The sequence below is a fragment of the Ceratotherium simum genome, chromosome 3, assembly GCF_057802395.1.
Source record: "Ceratotherium simum simum isolate JZ-2026a chromosome 3, ASM5780239v1, whole genome shotgun sequence".
Lineage (NCBI taxonomy): Eukaryota > Metazoa > Chordata > Mammalia > Perissodactyla > Rhinocerotidae > Ceratotherium > Ceratotherium simum.
The window spans coordinates 17,467,997-17,494,159 of record NC_141902.1 but is presented as its reverse complement, the minus strand read 5'-3'; the positions used below and the strand labels follow the sequence as shown (position 1 = coordinate 17,494,159).

General features: G+C 35.0%; 1 protein-coding gene across 6 annotated transcripts in view; it reads right to left on the bottom strand.

Annotated features, from left to right (window-relative positions):
• The window catches only part of HEATR5A (HEAT repeat containing 5A), a 101,282-nt gene that overhangs the window by 29,110 nt on the left and 46,009 nt on the right, over positions 1 to 26,163 (bottom strand). For all 6 annotated transcript variants that reach the window (XM_087422850.1, XM_087422868.1, XM_087422875.1 and 3 more), the window contains exons 15-23: positions 22,404 to 22,567; positions 22,142 to 22,317; positions 16,983 to 17,088; positions 16,145 to 16,335; positions 14,707 to 14,866; positions 12,047 to 12,236; positions 10,616 to 10,785; positions 5,347 to 5,485; positions 2,360 to 2,539 (exon numbers count right to left, since the gene is read on the bottom strand). In XM_087422850.1, coding sequence (XP_087278976.1) covers positions 2,360 to 2,539; positions 5,347 to 5,485; positions 10,616 to 10,785; positions 12,047 to 12,236; positions 14,707 to 14,866; positions 16,145 to 16,335; positions 16,983 to 17,088; positions 22,142 to 22,317; positions 22,404 to 22,567 — 1,476 coding nt within the window. The remainder of the gene's footprint in view (positions 1 to 2,359; positions 2,540 to 5,346; positions 5,486 to 10,615; positions 10,786 to 12,046; positions 12,237 to 14,706; positions 14,867 to 16,144; positions 16,336 to 16,982; positions 17,089 to 22,141; positions 22,318 to 22,403; positions 22,568 to 26,163) is intronic.

The window sequence follows — 26,163 nt, the reverse complement described above, 5'->3', positions numbered from 1 at the left end:
TGCGCTCCACTGCGGTGGCCCAGGGTTCGCAGGTTCAGATCCCGGGCGCACACCAACACATCGCTTGTCAAGCCATGCTGTGGCGGAGTCCCATATAAAGTAGAGGAAGATGAGCATGGATGTTAGCCCAGGGCCGATCTTCCTCAGCAAAAAGAGGAGGATTGGCATTAGATGTTAGCTCAGGGTTAATCTTCCTCAAACACACACAGAAATTATATTCAAAGTGAAAAACTGAACATAATACTAGATACTAGGATAATAATCAATCCCCTAAGGAAGCTCAAAATTCTCTAGCAGTGAGTGTGGTGTATTATACTAGGGATGTGGCTTTAAACACTGGGGCCTTGAATGGATTTAAGAAGGTTCTGAACCCACTAAAAATACTTTTCTTAGGATAGACCCAAGGCTGGCTGTATAGTCTCACACCGTGCTGAAGGTTGGAGCCACTGAGTAGTAAATTATTTCTTCTTTATATATATATATATTTTTTAATAATTTTATTTTATTTATTGTTCCCCCAAAGCCCCAGTAGATAGTTGTATGTCATAGCTGCACATCCTTCTAGTTGCTGTATGTGGGACGCGGCCTCAGCATGGCCGGAGAAGCGGTGCTACGGTGCGCGCCCAGGATCCGAACCCGGGCCGCCAGTAGCGGAGGAGCGCGCGCACTTAACCGCTAAGCCACGGGGCCGGCCCATTTCTTCTTTATATTAACTGTTTATTTATTAACACTGTTTAACTCGACTTAAAACAGAACTAATGCTATAAAACAAACCAACCTTTTTTTCTTAAATTATCTCATATGTCAACATTTTTTAAGTGTGTTACGATAGACAGCAAAGATGTCACAAAGTTATGGCAAAGTCTTGTCATATAACTAAGAAGTCAACCAAAACCGAAATGTATGTTTTCCTAATAAGAAGAGATCAAGCCAAACTACAAAGGATAAAGAATAAATGGTGAAATAAATTGAGCCAGTAAGCTCAGGGAGTATGAATGTAATATTAAAAAAAAGATAGGTGAGATATCAGAAAAGTGTAATCAACCTGTCTATGCAAATATACATTTTCTTTTAAAGGAGAAGTCGTAAGTTCTTCCGTAGTGGGGATAGAAGAGAGCATTAAAGACAGAAAACATGTAGAGTATAACGTTTGAAAGAGCAGGTAATAAATCACTGGAATAGAAGAGGACCAATAAGAATCAAGGCAGACAGCAGAGAATGTAAAAAAAAATCCCAGGAATTTTATGGTGCCTTTCTTCCTTTCACATAATGCAGAGATCAGAGCTACATTAAATTATAAGGCTTGAGTAACTGAGTTGAGAGCTACTGAAATATAGTGGGAAGTTGGATTTTAAAGTCATGCAAGCTAAGGTTTGAATTCCTGGGTGTGTCTTTAGGAAAATTACTTAACCTTTCCAAGTCCTGTTTCTCTTATGTAAAATGGAATATTATTACCTATTCGTTAGATAGTTAAAGGATTAAATCAGATAAAATATGTAAGTACTTGGAATAGAATTGGCTTCTATCTTCTTTTTCCTCTCATTTATTTTCTCTCTTACTCTAAGGATATAAGTTTTTAAGACTCTAATACACTTTCTCACTAACAATTATCTCATATTAGCAAAGACATTAGAGAAATAACACTATTTCTCTAACCCTGTTTGAAATTTTTTTTTTTTTTTTGTGAGGGAGATCAGCCCTGAGCTAACATCCATGCTAATCCTCCTCTTTTTGCTGTGGAAGACCAGCTCTGAGCTAACATCTATTGCCAATCCTCCTCCTTTTTTTCTTCCCTCAAGCCCCAGTAGATAGTTGTATGTCATAGTTGCACATCCTTCTAGTTGCTGTACGTGGGACGCGGCCTCAGCATGGCTGGAGAAGTGGTGCGTCGGTGCACGCCCAGGATCCGAACCCCGGCTGCCAGTAGCGGAGTGCGTGCACTTAACCGCTAAGCCACCGGGCCAGCCGTAACCCTGTTTGAAATTAACATCATGAAGTGTGGAGAAACTGGCTTGCTCAAAATGTCATAACTGTTGGTGAGTTTTCTAGTAGGCTGATTTGAGGCACTCCTTCAAATATTTATTACAGGTATGAAAACAAACAAAAGTTAGGTCATCCCTTTTATAGCATAAATAACATCTCTACTTGTTACACAGGAAAGTCATGTAAGACAATGAAAAAAAACTGGCTTAAGTGTTGGACTTAAATACTACACTAGAATCTTCATTTGAAGAAAGCAACATACAATTATAATCCAAAATATTCAGACAAGATTGATGAATTGTCATTGACAAACAATTTTATACAACACATTTTACTTTCCATTTTACTATTTCAACTAGTAATCACCAGTACTTACCAGCTGATGCAGCAAGTACATCTTTACAAAGCTTTAACCAAAAGGAGAGTTTATCCACTGCCATAGATGTGAGCATATGGTTTAAAGTTTCTTTGATATCCTGGCATAATCTCTGATCTGTCTCTTTGTCTAGTAAGGTCAATAATGTCCCTTCAAGGCCCACTTCTCTGATGTTAGCATCTGACAAGAAGAAAATCGATGATCTAAGTAATACAGAAAACAAAACTTCCATATGAGAAGCACACACATTCAGTAGTTATTAAAATTATAAAATAAAATCACATGCAAATATATTTTAAAGAACTAGTCCAAATATTGTGCCTTAACCTACTGAGGTCTATTTTAGTTTATACTTAGTTTGGTATTATTCGTGAGACTGCAATTATTTTTTATGCAATGTCACTGAAAGATGTCTTTTTTTTTTTTGAAAGATAAGTTTTTATTAAGAGTTATTAACATGTTTTCCTTAAATTAGGTAAACATTTTAACCCATTTAACATTTAATACATATAAAATTTTATACAATGTTTCTTGGTATGATTATTTTATTTTCTCTCCAAAGTTAATTTCAAATAAATAATCATAATTAAGTTTTCTTTATTCTGGCATAAAGGCTTCAATTTTATTAACATGAGAGTAAAACTCAGACAGAAAACAACTATTGTATGGAGAACAGTGTTTAATTACTACAACTAAGCTACTGTGGAATTAAAGAACATCATTGAATTAATATGAATTGCTATACAACATTCTCACTGCAAAGGAATAAAGCATCTCAAAGGAGTAATATAAGCCTTGATCTAGCATCTGTTTCCTCTAATTCTGGAAATGCTAAAGGACAACTAAATTTTCTCTTGAAGATTTAACTTATCTAGCATTTATGAAAGCATTTAGATTCTAAAGATTATGCTACTATTAGACTATTTTAAAAGAGGAATTGTCTTTTAAAGATCAGAGGGCAGCAGTAGGAATGTTTCCAATTAATTGTTCTAAATTGTTCTAAAGAGACAGAACAACTCATGCAATGTTTGAGTCAGGACTGGATCCTAAATTTGGGTGGGGGTGAGGGGGCAGGATGGAGTCATAAAGGACATTTTTTGGACAACTGTGGAAATTTGTGTGAGGACTACACGTTCTAAGACGCTACTAAATCAATACTGATTTTACGAGGTGTGGAAATGATGTGTGGTCTCGTAGTAGAATGTCCTTGGAAAACACAAACTGAAGTATTTAGGGGTGAACTGTCGTGTCTACAGCCCGCTTTCAGATGGTGTGACAAAAGGTTTGTGTGTGTGAATGTATGGAAAGAAAGAGAGAGAGATAAAATGAGTGTCATAAAGATACTAAGTAGGTCAATCTATGTGTTCACTGCACACTTCTTTCAACTTTTTCATGGGTTTAAAAAATTACAAAATAGTGGGCCAGCCCCGTGGCTTAGAGGTTAAGTGCGCGCGCTCTGCTGCTGGCGGCCCGGGTTCAGATCCCGGGCGCGCACCGACGCACCGCTTCTCTGGCCATGCTGAGGCCGCATCCCACATACAGCAACTAGAAGGCTGTGCAACTATGACATACACCTATCTACTGGTGCTTTGGGGGAAAAATAAATAAATAAAATTATGAAAATTTAAAAAATTACAAAATAAAAAAAAAAGATTTATATGAGTTCTTTACCATAATTCTATTCACATAGCTAATTCAATAATTCTATGAACATGCACCATCATGTTTACAGAAGCAAAGCCTAAAGCAACAGGGCTGGCCCGGCGGCGTACCGGTTGGGTTTGTGTGCTCTGCTTCAGCCGCCTGGGGTTCACTGGTTCAGGTCCTGGGCACAGACCTGCGTACCACTAGCCAAGCCACGCTGAGGCAGCGTCCCACGTAGAGCAACTAGAAGGATGTACAGATATGACATACAACCATCTACTGGGGCTTTGCGGAGAAAAAAGGGAAAAAAGGAGGAAGATTGGCAACAGATGTTAGCTCAGGGCCAATCTCCCTCAAAACAAAAGCCTAAAGCAACAGATATAGATCGTTTCAGTGGTGAATGGAAACTGAAGGTCACTTTGGGGAGAATACCTCTCACACGGTTCGAAGATTAAAATGTCTCTGGTTAAGGTAGGTAATCAGAGAACAGTTTTCAAACGAGTTCTGCAATCTGTTTGGTGACTGCTATACCAGTTCAGCAATTCTGATTAACTCAAGCCAGAGCAAAAGTTTTAATATAATAACAAAACTCTAATTTAAAGAGCATAGCATGACAGTAAAACAATTATGGATCTGAGAGCTTTAGATATTGGAAAGCTTTGTGAAGTGTGAGACCTTCTAAAAGTGTGACAGCACTTTGGAAACTATATACATAAAACTCTAAGATATTATCATTACTATTTTTGTAGGCTGTTTGAATTTATATGCATGTTTGGGTCACTCACATAATTTTTAAATGAAAGGATAAATACTTAAATCCTACTGGCTAAGCAATCTTTTAATTCAGCTCTAAAATATAGAAGAAACATAAAAACCCTTTAACTTGAAGCGAACACAACTATGACAAATTTTATTAAATGAGATTTTGGGGGAAGAAAGAGACATATGATAAATTACTTAAGGGTTAAATCCAATTTCAACTGATTGGTGTGAAAAAACTTGCTCTAAACCAATGGCTCTCAAACTTGAGTATACGTTAACACAGGGATTGTAAAAACATGGATAACAGATTGCTGGGCTCTACTCCCAGAGTTTTGGTTTAGCAGATTTGGGATGGGGCCCAATAATTTGCATTTCTAACAAGTCCCCAGGTGAGGTGGATGGTTTGGGGGCCGAAGTGTGAGAACCATTGTTCTAAACCAGTAACACCACTGGTTGAAACGGTAATAATTGCTAGCAATTGTCTCTTGTAGCAGGTTTAAGACGTTTTATATATTAACTTTTAAATTTTGTTTTAAAAACTCACGTTTATATGGAAGATTTAAGATCAAAACAATCATTACCTGGAGTCAACTCTTCTCTGCTCTCCTTAGCAAGCATAACAGCATGTTCTGAAACCTCAGCTGCTTCTCTCTGCACAAGCTGACGTAAACAAGCCAGCACTGCTCTTCTCAGTAACAAATAGGGACTACAAAGGTTCACCTAAAAAACACCATTTGGGGAAAAAAAGAGCTGAAATTCTTTGAGGCACTCAGTAAGTCTAAGAGATATTCACTGGACCCCTCCCGATTCTGTCCAGTCCATCACTGGTCTGGACGCAATTTTAAATACACAGAAACTTCTTCAGACTATTCTAGCACATATTTTTGATTATATAACTTAGAAATAGCTTAATGACTAATATATGTACTTCATTATGCAAATTCATAAACAAATCCAAGCAAAAGCCTCTTGACAGTGTTAGAAGACACAAAATTTATGAGTAAAAATAGTTTTGAGAGATAAAAGAAATACAATTGAGAAAGAATTTATTTGCAGCTTATACATTTGTGCTCATGCAACTATAGTATAATGTTTCACAATTCTCTAAGGAGAAATTTATACAAATCCATATAAGCAATATAGCAAATGGTTGAAATGGAGGCTCTGGAGGCAAAGTGCCTCAATTTTGAGTCCTAGATCCATCACTTACTAGCTGTGTGACCTTGGGCAAGTTATTTAACCTCTCTGTGCCTTAGGTTTCTCATCTGTAAAATGGAGATAACACTACCTACATCTCACAGGGCTGTTGTGAAGTTAACACAAAGAAACATGCAAAAGTGCTTAGCACAGTACCTGGCAAATAGTAAGTGCTCAATAAATGTTAGTTATTATTAATGCAGTCTCTAACAATAGTATTTTATTCAGATGCCAGACAGAATAAGTAAATGCATTTTCAAATAAAGGCAGAAAGAGTTCGACTCAGAAAACATATTCACCAAAAATGCTTTCTAGAGACAAACATTATAAACGGCAAATTTTATGTATATCTACTTATATATGGATATACATATGCGTACACAGATATGTACTTAGTATCTTAGAGATATAGTATATTCTCGCTCAGAATGACAGACTCAATACATATTCTTTTTACTTAGAAGTATTTAAACAACATAAATCTTAATAGGGTGTGTCTACCAAGGGTAAATGATATGATTGGTGACAATACCTTCAACGAACAATTAAAACAAGTCACAGGTTTCTGGATACAAATTCTTACTCAGTGATTTCATAAGTAGAATAAAGTCTAGAGTTTTTGAAATTTATTTTGTTCAAATTATGAAAGTAAAGAACAGTTTGGTGTGGTTTACGACAATGAATATGTGTCTTATGATCATGATTTTCTACCCAAATTTGAGAAATAATGGCATAAATTCTTAATAGTGATCTTTAGATCTGGTGTATGTGGAAAAACAGGATGGAAGCAGGTGCGTTGGTTGAAAAGAGCAGAGGCTAAACTCTGAGAAAAAGAGTAGGTGGTAGCAGCTGTTTTTTGATACATAAGAAGAAACACAAGCAAAGAGAGCTAAATCCTAAATATTATCAGAAGCCAAAAGACAGAAAATGTTTCTGAGCATATTATCAGTGAAACATATGGATGGGAATGGCTTTATAAATATGTTCTATTATACCCTCAACCCATATCATGAACTCAAAAGTGGAAAGAGAAGAATGCCATTCAAACTCTCAAGGTAACACCATTCCAGTCATGTTTAAGAATTCTGTTGTTAGAAACTAGTACGTGGGATAACAGAGAAGTTAAAATGTAAAAAGATTAAGTTGATTCATGCCCAAGATTACAACTATATTCAACAATGACAAAAAAGCACTCTATAAGACAATTTTAAAGAAAAGTTAATGGATTTACTAGTTATTTTAACTGGAGTTTTACAAGCACATAACACAAGGCAGGTGCAGCATTTATTCAGGCTGGTCAAACAATCTTTTAGAAAAAGCATGCTTAAAAGTACTCTTTACTTGTTTGGTAGAAAAAAGACTGAAGGCTATCATACCAAGCAAAGTGGGACACTCAATATCTCCATGTCATTCTCCAGCATTTATGTTGAGAAGAGGAACAGAGTGGGTTAAGGCAAACAAACCAAGCAGGCAAAAAATAGAAATAACCTGTAATTACAATTCCTTTCTGAAATGAATATATTAAATCAAAATGATGCAAAATTAAGTGCAAGGAGTGAGGGCACCAGCTGGAGAAGGTTAGGGAGGATTTGTTTACAATGGTATTAAGTAAACACCAGGTAACATGCTACACATACTGGACTTTGCATTAACGGTTAGCTTAAAAAAAGAAACGCATAGGAAAATAAGAACATCTACGACCAAAAAAAAAGACACAAAGAAACAGCACTGCAAACTTCAAAAAAAGTTAGGAATCAAGGCTCAGGGACCTACCAACACAGAATTATCCAACAAGATCTCCTGCACAGAAACAAACGACAGACCAGTCACGACAAAGCCAAGAGAGAAATACTGAGATGATGGGACAACAGTCAGCTAAGCATACAATATAAATGTTGATAGAGCTATCATTCAAACTGGCTTAGCTTCAGCTTTAAAAATATACCATAAATACTTCATTTTCCAGCTTAAAATATGAGTTGAGCTAAGATCTTGAAAACGGTCAACTCGAAATGTAAAGATATAAAATATACAATAATTTAAAAACGTACATTTGTGTAATTAGGTTTTCCTTTGGAATCTTTCATTAAGCATCAGTAACAAAACCAGATCAAGTAGACATGAGTGGGAGGGGAGTGATCTGGATTTCATTTACATGAACAGGTGTCTAGCAAGGGACAAAGTTAATGGTTTACCTCATCACAAGTTAATTATAGATTTTTTACTCTTGGAAGCCAAGTTTTAAAACTGAGAGTACTCAGAATTGCTAGTATAGCTAAGGACAAGTTCAGAATGGAAGTTAAATAGCATGCAGTTAGAAGAAAACCCTTGCCAGTAAGGTGCTTTCCTAACGATGAAATGTATTCTGAATATCCAGCGAGTTTCAATTAATATGAAAACACTTCATGCTAAATAATTAAATTCTTTGTAGAAAAGAAAACCTGATCATCAAGTTGTTAAATAGGAAAGCAAAAGCAATTTCCTCACTACAGGGAATACTCTGAAATACAACAAATTCAATCTAATTTAGTAAAGCTTTACTAACCAAAATATTAAGACATAAAATTAACAAACTATGGTGATAGCAATTTTTGAATATGATTTCTGTATAAGAAAAAATAACTTTATTTATTTTTTTAACAGTTTTATTTATTTATTTTTTGTGAGGAAGATCAGCCCCGAGCCAACATCCATGCCAATCCTCCTCTTTTTGCTGAGGAAGACGAGCCCTGAGCTAACATCCATGCTAATCCTCCTCTTTTTCCTGAGGAAGACCGGCTCTGAGCTAACATCTATTGCCAATCCTCCTCCTTTTTTTTCCCCGAAGTCCCAGTAGATAGTTGTAGGTCACAGTTGCACATCCTTCTAGTTGCTCAGCATGGCAGCAGAAGTGGTGCATAGGTGCGCGCCCGGGATCCAAACCCCGGCCGCCAGTAGCAGAGCACGCGCTCTTAACCGCTAAGCCATGAGGCCAGCCCAGAAAAAATAATTTTATAACAAATATTATGAGTAACATGAATAAATTTGTAATTGTTACTTCTAATTTTCTCAATTGCTCTGAATATACCTAAGAGAAAAATCTGATACTATTCTTTATATGTAACTTTTCTCAGAATGGGAAAAGAGAAGAGTAACAAGTTTAATCAGATCTAATTCATCATGAATTAGTAGTTAGTCTTGCTCTTTACTTCTCAATAAACTTTACTTAATAAATGAATTAATGTATTGGTTAAAGGAGAATTTTAAAAGGCTATTACTGGAAAATTTCTACTACAATTCAAGAAGAAAAAATGGCAGTATCATCACATTTAATGGAGAGTGAAAGTTAGACCAACTGGCAAAGGAGTGGATATTTTTCAATAATTGGTTTTGGCGATGGTTCTTCGAATATAAAGAGTAATATTTCTGGGGAAAAGTCGTTGAGTGGGAAAGGTAAAATCTTTTCCAGTAAGTCCTATTTTCTCTAATACATGTTTAACACAGACAAGATCTAAAGTTTCTATCAGAATTTTCTTTTTCAGAGTCTTACATAATTATGACTATCAAAATCAATATGAAGATTAATATTATCTATGCTTAAGTTATATGTTAAGAAAATAAAAACAACTACTATTTATTGAGTGGTTATTAAGTGCCTGAGACACGTGCCTTTACAGGCGGCATCTTGTGTAATCCTCGTGTTTTACAGACCAGGTAGCTGAGGCTGGAAGGTCATGGGACTTCCCTAAGGCCACACAGCTGGGAGGTGGCAGAGCTAAGCACCATCCAGAACTACGCAGTCAGTATGAAATAATGAAATGAGGACTGGACAAGGAGTTCAGAAACCTGCGTTTTAGACTTAGAGCTACCTACCACTACCTAGATATGTTATCTTGGGCAAATTATTTGACTTTTTGGTCCTCAGTTTATCTTTTCACTGAGAAGACTGGTTTTATTGATGTTTGAGGTTCTTTCAAGGTCTGAAATGCATATTTTGCCAGAGGTTGAAAATGAAAGGTCTGCGTAATGATTCTCAACTGTCATGTCACTAATAGTAGTGTGCTGTGAACACTGCAGAGGCAGAAAAAGTTGAAAAGCAATGGTGTCAAGTTTTAATTCCAAATGTAACTCAATTTTTGAGGCAAGTCCAGATAGAAACTGGTGATACTGAAGATAAATCTTAAAACCACTGACAACTATAAACCACCTCATCATAACTTTTAGGTGATTGCCCTCATCTTTCTATATTCATTAAATACATTATTAGAACCCAGATAATGATGCAGGTGCTGCTAGAATATTAAGGAAAAATGTTATTTGCCCATCTGGGATAGAAAGAACTTTATATGTAATAATTTGGAATATAGGAAAAAAAGACATTACCACAGAAATTTTTCCACGTCCCATAGCATTTATACAGTACCTGGGACATTCAAGCACGCAATGTACGTTTACGGATCAATGAATAAATATTCCAAGTATTAAGTTCAACATTAATGGGAGAAAAATGAATCAGTATATGAAAGGTTTAAGACTGAATATAGGAAAGTTGCCACTCCTCCAAAAGATAAGAACTGAGGGAAAACAGCTATTGCACATAGTCTAGAGAATAATTTAAAAAATCTAAGTTTCCAATAAAAGAAACTGAGGACTTGTTTATAATTTTACACTCACACAGAGGCAGCCGACCAGGCTGGACAAGTTGACGTGCCGTGGAGCAAACATATGGAGCTGCTGAAGGCACGAGATGGCCTGGGCCTGAACCAGGCAGTCGGGGTGATCCTGCATCACGGCACAACCCAACAGACAGGAAGTCCTTAGGGCAGAAACCGAAGTACTGCTACCTAAAACGAAGCAGAAAGCTTTTAATAATTGGCCTAAGAAATCATTACTCTTTAAACATATATTACTGGGCTTTAAATTGTTTTTCTAATTTTAAATGTAAGGATCTGTGAAGTAAATTTCTTCTACAAAAGCAAGGATAATCCAGGTGACAGATTTTGACATTATGTTGGTTATTCTCAGTCTGAAAGGTTTATGGCAAAACAAATCATTAGGCAAAGAAGAACCTATGATTATCTGTAGGTTATACCAAATTTTCATGAAAAGTGGAATTAGAACTTGCTAATAAACTTAGCCCTGCTTGAATTACCTAAGAGCTGCTTTCATATATTAAATTCATATATTTTGCATTTGAACAGATCAGAATATCTGAGTTTTTGCACTTAGTCATTTACTTTTTAACAGAGATAGGAGTTCTTTAAATGATTCCACTTCATGTCTGTCATTTTAACTGTTAAGGGAAGTATTTTCAGGACAGACCTAATCTTTCTAAATATGGTACTCCCTGTCTTTTCAAGGTAAGAGAAATCAGACTGAATGGCATTTACTTACAAAATATACCGAGCACCTATTATGTGCTAATCACAAAAGCTTTTCAACTTGTCCCTCATTTGACAGAGGAGGAAACCAAAGCCCAGACACATAAGGATTTTCCCAAGGTCACCCAATTAAGTAGTCGTGGAGCTTAGATTAAGATTCCATGTTTATTTTCTATTATGTCATCATCCAGGAGTCAAAGTCTTCTCAAGACTACTCTCAACATTCTGCCAATATACTTGAATAGAAAATTCTGCTAAACTTCGCTTGATTGTCAAGTAGTTGAGTCAGTAACAGGAACTGCATTCATTTTTGTGTGTGTGTGTGTGTGTGTGTGTGTGTGTATATATATATATATATATATATATATACATACACATTTTTTTTTTTTTTTTGTGAGGAAGATCAGCCCTGAGCTAACATCCATGCTAATCCTCCTCTGTTTGCTGAGGAAGACCAGCTCTGAGCTAACATCTATTGCCAATCCTCCTCCTTTTTTTCCCCAAAGCCCCAGTAGATAGTTGTATGTCATAGTTGCACATCCTTCTAGTTGCTGTATGTGGGACACGGCCTCAGCATGGCCGGAGAAGTGGTGCGTCGGTGCGCGCCTGGGATCCGAACCCGGGCCGCCCGTAGCGGAGTGTGCACACTTAACCACTAAGCCATGGGGCCGGCCCTTGTGTATATATTTTTAATGTAAAACATCACAAAAGCAGCTATGCATACCTTGTAGCTCTGGACCCAGTGTAGTAATAAGGGCATTCAAACAGCGACCAAGACTTTGGTGAACTTCAGCATGAGTAGGAGGCACATTTAACAACAACATTATGATGAGAGAAAGGGTAGGTTCCACATGCACATTGTAAAGTGGGCCAGCAGAATCAATTATCAATGAGAGAGAATGTAGTGCCCAGGTCTGTGAAGACAGAGAAAAAGAATTTAAAATGTTACAGCAGCATTAAGAAACATAAAACACAATGAATCGTTCTTTTGTTGAAGCAAGAGATAAAAGTACTGGCAAAGTAAAGTATTTGTGTGCTATTACTAACTTGGAAAGAGAAATGGAAAATTTTAGGAGTTTAAGAAAAATGTTCTCTCTAAATATCCAGTAAAAAACGACTGAGAGACAATCATCTAGTTTAGAACGGTATATTTACATATAGCTCAGCACTAAGAATTCCAAGATAATGTTTGGTTCTTTAGCCAACAGCTTGTAACTAAATCTAGTTTATTGTTTAACGTATATAGAGAATGAAAATTCAAGTTTTTAAAAGATTCAACAAAACCTACAACTACATGCAATAAAACGGACAAATCTCTTGAACACAATATTGAAGAAGGCCAGACATAAAAGAGTACATACCATATGATTCCATTGATATAAAGTACAAAAGTAGGTAAAACTAATACATGCTGTTGCAAATTAGGATAGTGGTTATCCTTGGTGGGACAGGTAGTAACTAGAAGAGAACATGAGGACAGTGTTTGGGGTATTGATAATGTTCTGTTTCTTGATCTAGGTGCTGGTTACATGGTGTGTTCAGTTTGTACACTTTATTCACAGAGACGCAACATTTACGACAGGTGCACTTTTATAAATATATAAAAATAAATATATTTATAAAATAAATAAATATATTTTATATAAATAAATATATATTTATATATTAAACAAACAAAACGCATATGAACCAAATCTGGCCTGCCAGCTGTTTTTATAAATAAAGTTTTATTGAAACACAGTCACGCTCCTTTGTTTACATATTATTTATGGCTGCTTTCCTGCTACAATGGCAGAAGTGAGCAGATGAGAGAGAATATATGACATCTAAAGCCTAAATAATTTACTCTCTGGCCCTTTATAAAATAAGTTTGTCAACTCTCATTTAAATGAAACAATATGGCCACATACTACCACTGAAGTTAGATGAGGGGTATAAAAGGTTCCTTATAGTATACTCTCTACTTTTATGTACGTTTGCACTTTCCATAACAAGAAGTATATAAAAAGCTCTCCTTTTAGGACATTAACTGAGAAAGTTTTACTTCTCTTATTAATGGATGTATAAGAAAGCTTACAGTACTTTAAATGCTACAAAAATGAACTCTTGTTAGGTGAGAGAAAGCAGCAACCAAGAAGAGTCAGATCTGACGACAATGGAAGCTATGAAAAGAAGCATTTAAATTAATCAACAAAAAAGGAATTCAATATAAAAGTATGTGCGTTGAAAACAGATTTCCTGAAGGCAAAGAGGAATATAATAAATAGAAGCAAAAAGTACTGTATTAAAATAAGGAGAAAAGAATGGAACACCTTATAAATCAACTCAATCAAGTACTAGATGATGTGGAAGAGACTATTCAAAGAATGAAAGCTAACTGTGAATTAGGGATACTGAAGTTTGACAAGAAGGTGGTTAAACTGGATCTTAGAATACTAAAAAACCTGGATTATCAGATAGGAATAGGAAGGGAGAAGAGCAATAGGAAAAATATAAGTGCAGAGGAGAGAATGACGTGTGGGAGGAAAGCAGGAGGATCAGCTGTAAGAGACTGGCACTTTGGGGTAATAACAGAGAAGCTTCCTGGGTCACTTGATGGGACCTGAATGAGAAGTTGATTTAAGAAGCAATGAGTGGTTTCCCTAGCTTTTCAGTAGGGAAGTAGCAACATGAAAGTCTTTCAAGGAAAACACAAATTTGGCCTCATATCTAGGGAGAGGTGAAAAGAACAGGATCTAAAAATAAAGCGACCTGTTAGGAGACTACTATGGCAATTAGGGACACACAAGGGGGGCAGAGATAAGAGAAAGGGAGTAAAAGAGCAGGAAGAGTAACAGTAATTCAAGATTTGATAGGGATATCAGGAAAATGATGATTTTGACAGAAATGGGTAAGATAATGTACAACAATATGGTAAAGTGGTTAGGAACATGGGTTTACAGTCCATAATTTGTATTCTTGACCTGATTCCATGATTAGTTTTTCAGCTGTGAGCAAATTACTTAGTTTCTGTCAGCTTCAGTTTTCTTTCTGTATAAAGGGCACATACACTCTAGATTATTGTGTTATTGTGTTAAATGTTAATACATTTAGAAGAATGTAATAATAATGCCTGGTACCTATTGAGCTCTCCAAAATAGTAGATATTATTAAGATGGAAGGGAGATCCATTTTCAGAAAAAGACATTGAACTTGACTTTAGACACTGTGAGCATGAAGTAAAGACAGTGATTTGAATTTTAAAAATCAATCAGGGTTAACAATGGCTTTGACATTTATTATGGGAGGGGGGGTTATTTACAAATTACTAATGGTCAATAAAAACATAATCTGCATTATCTACAAATCATGAATTTTAAGGAAGCTATCACATGGGGTACTTACCTGCACATCAGGAGAAGTGCTGTCCTGAGACAGAGTATAAAGGATTCCAACACAAGAATTCAAATGTTGAGAAGAATTTATTCCTCCTAAATACCTATGTAGGGTTCCCAAAGCCAATGAGTGTCCTGTTCTGGTAACTACATCCCTTGCTGACTTCAGTCTGTAATTATGGAAATAAAAATAAATGACAATCGCTGAAACAAAACTAATGCATCTACACTGTCACTTAAGTAAAACTTTTTGTATGAATAGTTACAAAATTCAGAAATATATTTACTGCTGATAAAAAAAATTCTGAAATAACCCAACAGGTATCTTGGAAAAAAATATGTTAAATAAAAATGTTTTCACATCATTAACGATTATTTAAGTATGAACAATTTCAATGTCTTTCAGAGATATACACATTAAATTTAAATGGCAGGCATTATTATTACTGTATCATTAAGCTACATTTTAAAAACTCATAATGCTGAGATACTTTAATTCCACACAAAGAGAGTTTCAACTCAAGAACTCTGATTTTAAAATTAAATATAAGAGAACTAATGTTTATTAGTATTTCTTATACATTGTGTGCTAATTTAAGTGCTTTATATTTCGTCCTTTAATCCTCCCAACAACCTTGAGATTCATACTACTATCAGTTCCTTTTTACAGATAAGGAAACCAAGATGATAGTTAAAGTAACTTACAAAGTAACTAACTATTAAATGGAAGAGTTGGGATTTGAGCCAAGTTAGTATTCCAACTCCAGACTTCAAACTCTTAACCAAATCAGACACACATATTCAGTAGACTACAAGGTCAAAGTGCTAACTGCATTATTACCACCACTACTAATATAACTTTATAGAAACAGATATATATTACAAGTATAACCGTGAACTTTCATTTGTAGTTTTTTTTTCATATTACTTTCATATTTACTATCTCATTTACCCTAACATTCTTAAGGTAGGCAGAGCAGTATTAACAACCTTCTAGATGAAATAGAGGAAAACTGGCTGAGAGGATTAAGTAACCTGCTCAAGGTTACAGAGCTGGTAGAAATGACAACAGTTTATGTTTCCTGATCTGCAGCCTACAGCCTTTTCTCTTTCCAGTGGATTATTCTTACTATCTATCATCTACATTTTACATGATAAAACTCTAAGTGTTTCACTCCCAGAGTTCATTCCACTGATGGCCAATGATATCACTCATACAGATGGTGATCTTTCTCTTATTACATAAAAACTAAAGCCAAAGTAATAATAGTTCTATGTTCCAAGATGAGCAGGCCAAGAGAGGTTCTCCTTTATTTTAAAGTATTCACATTTGTCAATTTTTTTCTTAGTTAATTCTCAGAATGCAGTTTCACTAGATCCAACAAACCAACAAATTATACCCGGTTTTGACACACAGCCCATGAGTACTAAATAAAAAGTTCGCTTACTTGTCAAAGCTAACTTGAGCTAATGCAGCAGTAAAAGCTGCATCATCAACCACTTGGGCCAACCTAGCCCACGCCTCTGCAGCTGCACATCTCAAGAGGGGGTTGGGACTTTCTAGGGCTCCCATTACCAATGCCAGGGTAGGTCTTCTCATTTCTTCTGGACCCAAACTTCCCTTGGAGCCAGCCACATACTGAAATATGTAAAGAACAACCCAAACTTACAATTGTAGTAAATTCTCTTATCCAGTTTGGAATGTATATTCTGGTTAACCAAATATGTTCATACTTGGATTACTACTTAAAAAAAAAAATGAGAACACAAAAAATCCATACTGAACATACAAACAATAATTTGATTTTTCTCACAAAGTACTTTAGAATTTTAAACCTTCAGGCAAACGTTATGGCAATCAAGTATCACTGTAGTATATATGTGTTCAGAAGAACATTAATAGGGATTTCCATAAAACAAATAGCCAATGAAGCCTATTATATCTTACTTAGAAACAATAAGCCATAAATACAACAACTAGCCAGATTTGGTCCACAGGCCATACTCCACCAATCCCTGGTCTAGGATATTAGGCTCAGTAAGTTAAAGCATGGCTCTAAGCCAAGATTATACGTTTGATTTCTGACTAACAAGTTTTATATGGAGAAAAAATAAAAAGGGAATTCCAAATCTTGAAACATTTTCATTGAGATTAAAAAAAATGGAAAAAAAAAAAAGCAACAGCCCTTTAAAAACACCTTCCTCCAACCTACTTAGTTGGCCGTACATTAAAAAAAAAAAAAAAGGAAAAAGCAAACATTTGAATTTTTTAAAAAATAGAATTACCTTCAAGAAACTAGAAACTGAAGAAACAACATGTAATTGAACTACTTGCTGACGTGCTCCTTTCGTGTGCTTTATACTGTCCAAAAGCTGTTCCAATATAAGAAGCCTAGAATTAGAAACAAGATTTAAGAGCAAACAGATAAGACTGGATTCGTTAACAAAGGACAGTACTGAGTACCTGCTGCTAATTTGTTTTGCTGCATTATTTTGTTAGAACTCCAAAATGACATAAACTGTTGTTGAACACATTGAAGCATTTTAGGGAAAGAATATATATCATAATCAATATAAAAATATTTTGATTATGTGTCATTCTGACAGTAGGGAGAAGCATTATTTTGTGAAAACAACAACAAATGTAGTTAACACGAATAAAGATTTACCTGGGCAAATGCAGCTATTTCAGTAACTATTTTCTAAACAAAGGATATCTAAAAGTTACTTGTATCAAGTTTTTTCTTCTTAGTAACAGGACTTATTGGATTCAAATACATTGCTTCATTTTAAAGGTAGCACCAACTTATGTCATCTGTAGTTAATGAGAAGCAGCACAGCCCTTTGAACACCCAACTATACTTTAAAAATGGACTTGGGATCACACTATACCTAACACAATGTTAACTCTTGCTTTTCTCATTTAACATTACCTCTTTAGTAGTTTTCAAATCATTTTCATTCTTTGATAAGTTTCATGAAGCCAAATTTTACTATACACTAGTACTACAACTTATTCAACCATTCTTCTACTGGTGGAGAGCAATTTTCTAATTTTCACAATTCTAACTATGGTGAATATACACATTATTTCTGGTCTGGGGTTGAATGTGTCCATTAGCTATTTATGCATCTTCTGTGAATTATTTTTCATGTCCTTACAGGACAGAGCTTTTAAATCCTTATGCTGAGAATAAAGATACGTAACCATGAAGTAAAACACTCCATCTTTTCTACCAATTTCTTCAACATTTAAAAACATTGTTTCTAACCCTGCACTTCCTTTCCCCCATTCTCTCCCTTTAAATCAGAAAAACAAATAAGATTATTTTTTCGGATGAAAAAATGAACTATCTTGATGGCAGGCATAGTACCTCACAACTGATCTCTGCCTCTCTAGCGCCTGTGTTTGGCATGCAGTAGGCAGTCAAATGGGCTTGCTGAACAATCACAAAGGGCAGCTGCATCCGGTGAGTAACAACAGCATGACGGCTGAAGACGGCATACGGGTATACTTGTACCCAACTCTAATGTACTTCTAACAATCTCTCTGAGCCCTTAACCAGATCTCTATCATTCTGTTGAGACAACACGGCCTAAATATAGCTCTGGTCCAAACAGCAATTTTGTTACCAGAACAGAATAAATATGGGCATTGTGCTTTAAAAAAATCCAATGTGAAAGAAGTCATGTTACAAAAAAAGGAAGGTATGAGGCTATGTGTGTATCATGTGAGTTGGGAAAAGCAGTATATACAATATATAAAATTAATTCATAGAATGTAATAAACATGGTGGTTCACTAAACACTTTGGGAATAGCAAAGTAACTCTAAGTACTCTATTTAAATATTTATTTCCTTATTTCAAGGTTATTTCTGCTCATCATAATAAATTTGAAAAACTCAAAAAGCACATGAAAGAAAAATAAAATTCACCTTATTATCCCACCATCTGGACAGAGCCACCATTAACATTTTGGCATCTTTGTTCTAGTTCCCCCCCAACCGCCCCCAAAGGCAAATGGATATCATCTTTAGAAAACTGGGATCACATTGTATATACTTTGTTAACAACTCTTTTTTTCCCCTGAACATTATTCCCATCTTATTAACTATTATACTGAAATAATTTTAAATGGTCATTAGTATTATATAGTCTGGCAATATAATATTTTATTTAACCAATTCCCTAGTTTGGGACATGTAGGCCATTTCTCATTTTTCTTATTATAAATAACATGATAAATATATTATATATAAAAAATTTTCTGCCTGTTTTTCAAGACCATATTTAATACATTTTGTTTCAAGAGCATATTTGTGCCCAAACTGTCCTGCAGGAAGCCTATGGGAGGGTAAATGTGACAACAAAGAGAAATTAAGGATAACATGCGGTCAGGCTCAGGAGTCTGAAACCTAAAATGTCATTATTAGATCATATTCTAATCATCTGTTATAAAGGAACTGTATCATGTTGAAAATACTAAAAATACATAAGGTTAGAGAGAGCTTGAGAATTTTCTTATATTGTAATAAAATTTGACCTGTACTTATTTCCTTGGCCACATTCATGAGCCAAAGACTATAAACAGGACTTCCGGAGCCCCCAGTTTTTTTCTCCATTCTTTACCCTCAAATCCTGACCAAGATCTCAACAAAACATTTCAAATCTTCAGGGAGATGGAGATGACTTTTTTAGTAATATTGAACTGGTATTCCTAAGTAGTATCAATTATAACACATAATTATCAGTTTAGAACAAAATTAGGTATGGAAACAAAGTTTTGAGTCTAGATGACATAAGAATACACAGTTAACTGAGTAAACAGCAAAGACATAACATCTGAAAATGCTGACTTACTTTATACTTTCAGGGAGGGTGTATAATGGTGAAATTTTTTAGTACTGCAAACTGTAACTATGCTTTTTCTCTCTCTCCATCAACTCACAATCTACATCATTTTATAGCATTTATAGCAGTGGTTCTCAACCTTGGTTGCACATCAGAATCACCTAAGGAGCTTTTAAAAACTTCAGTGCCTACACAGTATGCACACTATATTATTAAATCAGAATCTACATTTTAAAATGTTGTCCAAATAACTGCAACGTGCAGTCAAGGGTGGAACAATCTTCAGATGAATAAGTAATTCATTCTTTGTAATTATGTTCAAAATATATTTACAAGTAACTACAAACAACACATGCACAAGATCAATAATACTTCTTTTCTGTATAAAATATCTTGACATTCTAGAACTGTAAACATTTGAGTGCTTTAAAGTTATCAATACAAAGTTTTCTTATTTTTAGAATCCTATAGTCAAAAAAGAGAGAATCAATTGATTTCAAGACAATTTCTAAGTGCATAAACAATATATGAAAAACCTATTTCCAATTTTAGGGCACTCTCGTGTTATAAAAGAGAGTTTCTTCTAAACCATCTAAACACGAAGCTAACCACAATAACAACAAAATGCTTTGAAATATTCAGTTGTTGTTTTGTTAAATACAGATACTGTGATTAAGACCTTTCTTTTCTAGAAATGCAAATATATGGCCCAGAGTGGAAGGATCTGCCATTTTAAACAAGTATATATGTGATAACAGGAAATTAGAAACTTAACTTTCCTATCTATGTAGTTTCTCTCCTCTGGTCCTCTAACGACTCCCAATGGAGACTGCTGATAGTTGCTTATGACCCACTTTCTGCATCTGGGATCCTGCCAGACTACTTCCTTTAACAATCTCCAAACTACTGCTATCATTTTCGTTCAGTTAGAATCCAAACAGAATAATATGTTTTGCTTTTACCGGTTCTCAACTTTTTTATTACAACAAACAAAACCTCTCCTTCCTTGAATATTCTTCTATATTTAATCCAGGTAGGGTAAAAAAAAAACACTTCAAATGACAAAAATAAGAAACCATTTACTTGAAATTACAATTGGGCAATAAAAGAAAAACTTCTCTAGGAGAGTAAGAAATCAACTTTTTAAAAGGAAAGCTTGTACGAAGTATGTTCTTTTCCTTTTCATTTTTTATCTTAGACCTATCAAAAAGAGTTAGTGTAGTCATTTAAGAACATGCTTGATTTAAATCTTTTGCCCACAAGGCCACCCGTTTCATCCACTGTAGTTACTGCTGTATTAATCCAAATTAATTATTTTAAATTAATTGCATGCTCCATAAAATAGTACAGTTAGAGACTAGTTCAAATCTTCTCCTCTCCAACAATTCTCCTTTAAATATTCCAGACCACTGTGATTTTCCTCTCATCTTTTAGTGCTATAGCATTCATTTATAATTTAGTCATATATTGTCTTAAATATCTTATAACCACACTGTATAGTTATAGCATACACAGGGAACTATAGGCTATAAATAAATTTGGGAAAAATATCATCTTTTGAAATTAAAGCTCTGAAAAGACATCTCAAAGTATGTGTGTACCTTATGATACTGAGTAAATATTACCATCATTTTAAATAAAATGACATGAAGCTAACAAAAATTAACACAAATTTTATTCACTTTCCTATCCACTGAAAGTGAACTATCCAAAGCCCTGTTTCAGAAATACTAACAAGACTCAAAAAATATTTTTGTGAGTCTTCATCAAAGAGACCAAGGTAAATTCCCTACCTCATTGGTATTCTCTAGAAGACAGAACTGGATAAAATGATATAAAAACTATGATCTAGTCAAATGCATAGTTGTGGGTCTAGCATGATAGAGACAGAGAATGAGTGAGGATAGTTAATTTGTAAATTGTTAATCAGCATAGCCCATGGGAGAGATTCACTTCCCATTTAGTATACCAGATAAAAAAAATCATTTCCTGGACAATGGATATGAGTGGTGTTTTTGATCCCCAACAAAGATATTATCCTCAGTTATCAATTAAGAAACTGTCATTTTCAATGAGAAATCATTATCAGCTTTTGATTTTTCAAAATCAAAGTTCGTTTTGAATGACCTGAAATCCACCATGTTGAAGACTTACCCCTGGACCTATAAGGGTTCCATAAGTCTCCAAGGTAAGAAAGCCTATGAGACCTAGTCCAAGCAGAATCCAGTGTTTTCCTTTGTACCAACAGCTCATAAATCAATGTTCTTGTGTTACTGAATTTTTCATTTGTATTTGCAGCTAGACAATAAGCTAACTGTAGGTAAAGTATTATATCCACAACAGTGCCTAGCAGTTTTCAGCCTAATCATTCAATCTAATCATTAACTTAATTACTTATTAAATATTAGCCAGATGATTAAACAAGAGCCTTTATCTCACATTCACCCATCATCTATAAGAAATCTTTTATACAAATGAGAACTTTTGACAACATTCTTCTTACCCAATAGCTCTCTATTATGCACGCATCGAACCATTTACCAATCCTGAAATACTATCTTTCAGGATAAGTGAATTATTGAACATGGTTTACCTTTGAGGTTCTCCCACATGAGCACACACAACTCCAAAGAGCTTGACTGCAGAGCTAATAACTGACAGTGTGGGAGGCAGGGGCTTAGGCACTGAATCTCCTTCTACATCTTTCTCATAAATAGAATAAGGGTCATACTCGAGACTTCCACAAGCAATACCATTACCAAGCAGGAGCTACAAGAAAAAAAATTATATATAAGGTTTTAAAACCACTGTTCACAGACTGAATCAACCCAAGAGTTATTGAAAAATGACCATACCTGTTCTTCAATAAATCTATGGTCGGTCTCTTGTAGCAAAGGACTTAATATCAAAAGATCCTCCTGATGACAGAGGGGTGGAAGCAAAAATGTGAATGCTGCCACCTGTATATCAGGGGCAGTCAAGTCAGCAGCCAGCTCTTTGAGGATGGCACAGAGGTTTCCTGTTGAGTCAGAGCAAACAAGCAATTAGCAATTTAGTACTAGCAGATAACTAGTTAGAATATGGGGTTAAAAAAACCCAGGTTGGGCTTTATTCTATACACTGGCCAACTTTAATCTATCACAGCCAAAGATTTTTGGTCAACTACGTGCTGCTAGTCACAGGTTAAGAACGGATACTGAAAAGACATCTCCAAGTATGTGTGCGTGTGTATACTTTAGGATACTGAGTAAATACTACCATCGTTTTAAATAAAATGACAGGAAGTACAAAAACAGCATAAAAAAAGAACAGATACAAAAGTAGATAAATTATATTCACTGAAAAAAAAACAGCCTGAAAAAAAGTTACAAGCATTAGACATGTTTTTATTGTGGAAAACTTCAAACACACACAAAAGCAGATATGTCTGTACTATGACACCCAACTTCCCACAGCCCCAGCATATGCTTGTAACTCATCCTGACCAGCTGGATCAATCTTGTTTCACCTATCCCCCTATCCACTATCTCAACATCCCCTGCATTATTGTGAAGCAAACCTAAAAAGCATATTATTTCATCTATAAATATTTCATTGTGTATCTCCAAAGTTGAGGACATTCTAAACAATCCCATTATCATAATATCATGTTTTAAAAAACCACTGAACATCAAATACCCATTCAGTTTTCAAATTTTCAATTGTCTCATAAATGCCTGTTTTTGTTTGCTTTTATGTTTGAATTGAGATCTAAGTGAAGGCTACGTTGTAGCTAGTTGATGTATCCTAAGTCTCATTCAATCCAAATTTCTTCCCTCTACTCCCCCTGCCCCCGCCCCCAGCCCTGTAATTTATTTGAAGAAATGAGGTTATTTATTCTGTAGGAGTTTCTACAGTCTGGACTTTTATGATTATACCCACCAGTGTAGTTTAATTTGTTCCTCTGTCATCTGTACTTTTTTGTAAATTGGTACCTGGATCCAGAGAGGATTCATTTTTTGTTTGTCTGTCTGTGTTATGGGGGCTAAGCTATAACATATGGCTGTCTCTCTTATATACACATTTTGAAAAATTGGTCTGTTTATCCCATTGACCTAAATTACCATTTCAAAGATATTTATCCTAATTTCTAACGGATTATCAATAGAAAATTTTATCCACCTGGAGCGTAAATGGCTTCTCCCAGTTTGTATTTAAGTACTTTAGGAATGAATAAAACCTGCCCTTAGAGAAACATTCACTTTCTTAAGTGTTTCTTAAGCAACAGCATCAGGATGAAATGAAGACTGAGGTGATGTTATTAGAAGTGGTAGGATGAGTTAGGAAGGGTTCACCTGCAATCATGTTCTGTATCATTAGCAGTAGTAAAAGTACTAACAACAAATATTTATTGAGGACGTTAATATGTGTCAGTAAATGTTCTAAAAGCATTACATGTAGTTTTCATAACCACCTCATGAGGTCGAGTTAGTATTGTCATTTTATAGGTGAGGAAACAGGAACAGAGAGTTTGTTAATTGCCCAAGGCCACACAGCAATTACACGGCAGAGTCTGACTGAAACACAAGCAACCCAGGCTCTAGAACTTGAGCTTCCATTCATCCACTCAAACTGTACTCAAGATGCTGTGTTTAATAAAACACATAACAATTTTACAATATTTAATCCTTTCTTCAAGAAGATATAAAATACAGGACACAAATACACACATTAACTACGAAATGAAGGTAGGAAGTGCTGTGTTTCATAAAAGATGGAAACGAAAGCACCGCTAAATTTAGAGAAAGGAGGGATTACATGCAGGAACTGGGGAGGGCAGACAGAGCGCAGTGAAGGCTTAACGAAGCAAAAGAGAGCTGCTCAAAGGAATGTCTGTTAAGTTTAGTTACCAGTATATGATACTCAGAAAAGTAATTCTGTTAGTGGTACAACATGCAAGGTATGTTTCCTATTACAGCTAAGTGTGAAAATAGTGGTAAATCTCTCTTTCTCATTTAAAGTGACTGCTCCCCTAACTGTCCCTGAACAAAGTATTTAAAGATGATTGATTTTTTTTTTTTTTTTTAAATTTTATTTATTTATTTTTTCCCCCAAAGCCCCAGTAGATAGTTGTATGTCATAGCTGCAAATCCTTCTAGTTGCTGTATGTGGGACGCGGCTTCAGCATGGCCAGAGAAGCAGTGCGTCAGTGCGTGCCCGGGATCGAACCCGGGCCGCCAGCAGCAGAGCGCACGCACTTAACCGCTAAGCCACGGGGCCGGCCCAAGATGATTGATTTTAAAATGCAAATATGCTCTTGCTGTAGAAATATATCACTGGCTTTCTGATGCTAATGAGATGTAATTTTCAGTGTAGAAAATATTAAAATATTTTAAAGGAGATCCATAACAAAACTAAGAAAATAAAAACTAAGAACCCAATTTTTACTCCACAAGCTTCAGAAAACTAAGTCACTATTATGACAAAAGTCTGCATTTACTGGACAACCATGAAGAAAAGTTACTTAAATTTTTATATCTGTCCCATATAACAAAAGCAATTTCTTACGACGTCTTGTAAGCTCACTTTTTGACAAAACATTGTAGCAACTGATATCATCAGAACTTTAAATCTGTTTTGTTACTTAGCCATATTTTCTGAGTTAATTAGATACATAACTTTAAAGACTACTATTTCCTTTTGTGTTAAAGATTTAGAAATTACTATGGGTTATTATTGTACTATGAGCTATGTTATTTAAAATGTCAATTGATATTTTAATGGTAAAGTTCTGACTGTTATGCTCCATACACACTATATAAATCGAATATAATCTAAAAAAGAATCAGAAGTCTTTAAGGAAAAAATCCTTAATCCTATTTCCACAGTTGTAAAGATGGAAAAAAGACAGATACAAAATGGCAAATCATTATTTTGGGTTGAAATAAAAACATTAATACATCCATATTTTCATTTTTCTATGAACTATATTTCTCATTTAATTCATGTTAGAAAAACAGACACACTTCAAAAAGACAGAGGGTGAATGTAGATTTTTTTTCCTTCAAGAAATTCATAGTAATTCCTGACTTTGTCTCCCAATGAACACTCTGAAACTAATTTATAATCTATGGACTTCTATAATCATTATTCCATTAAGACTCCCAATTGCATTCCCAAACTCCAATTCTGAGAAAATAATAGAAGACTTTGTTTTTCTCCTTAAGTCCTTCAAGGGTAGACTTACATTATCATTTATCAGAAGATACACTATAGATTTTAAGTTGATATTCTAGTCTTCCAAAATGTTTAATGAAGACTTGAAAAAAAAAACCCCAATTTTTTCATCTGTAGTTTGAAAATAAATTTCAAAATATGATGGTACAAATTGATGTAAAAGTTTGAAGGGAATTGCTCTAACCAGGACTTAGCTATCTGAGCTATGGAACACAGAAATGATCTCTAAGCTTTTTATTAGATACCTAGCAGGTATCTTTTATATTGAGAGCATAAAATGGGACAGACCTACCCCTAAGCTTTGACTGTTTATTAAGTCTCTAGGTTACTTATAAATGGATAGGCAGCACTGCATGAAGCTCATCTGTTTTAATCTTGACTCCATCATTTATGGGATAT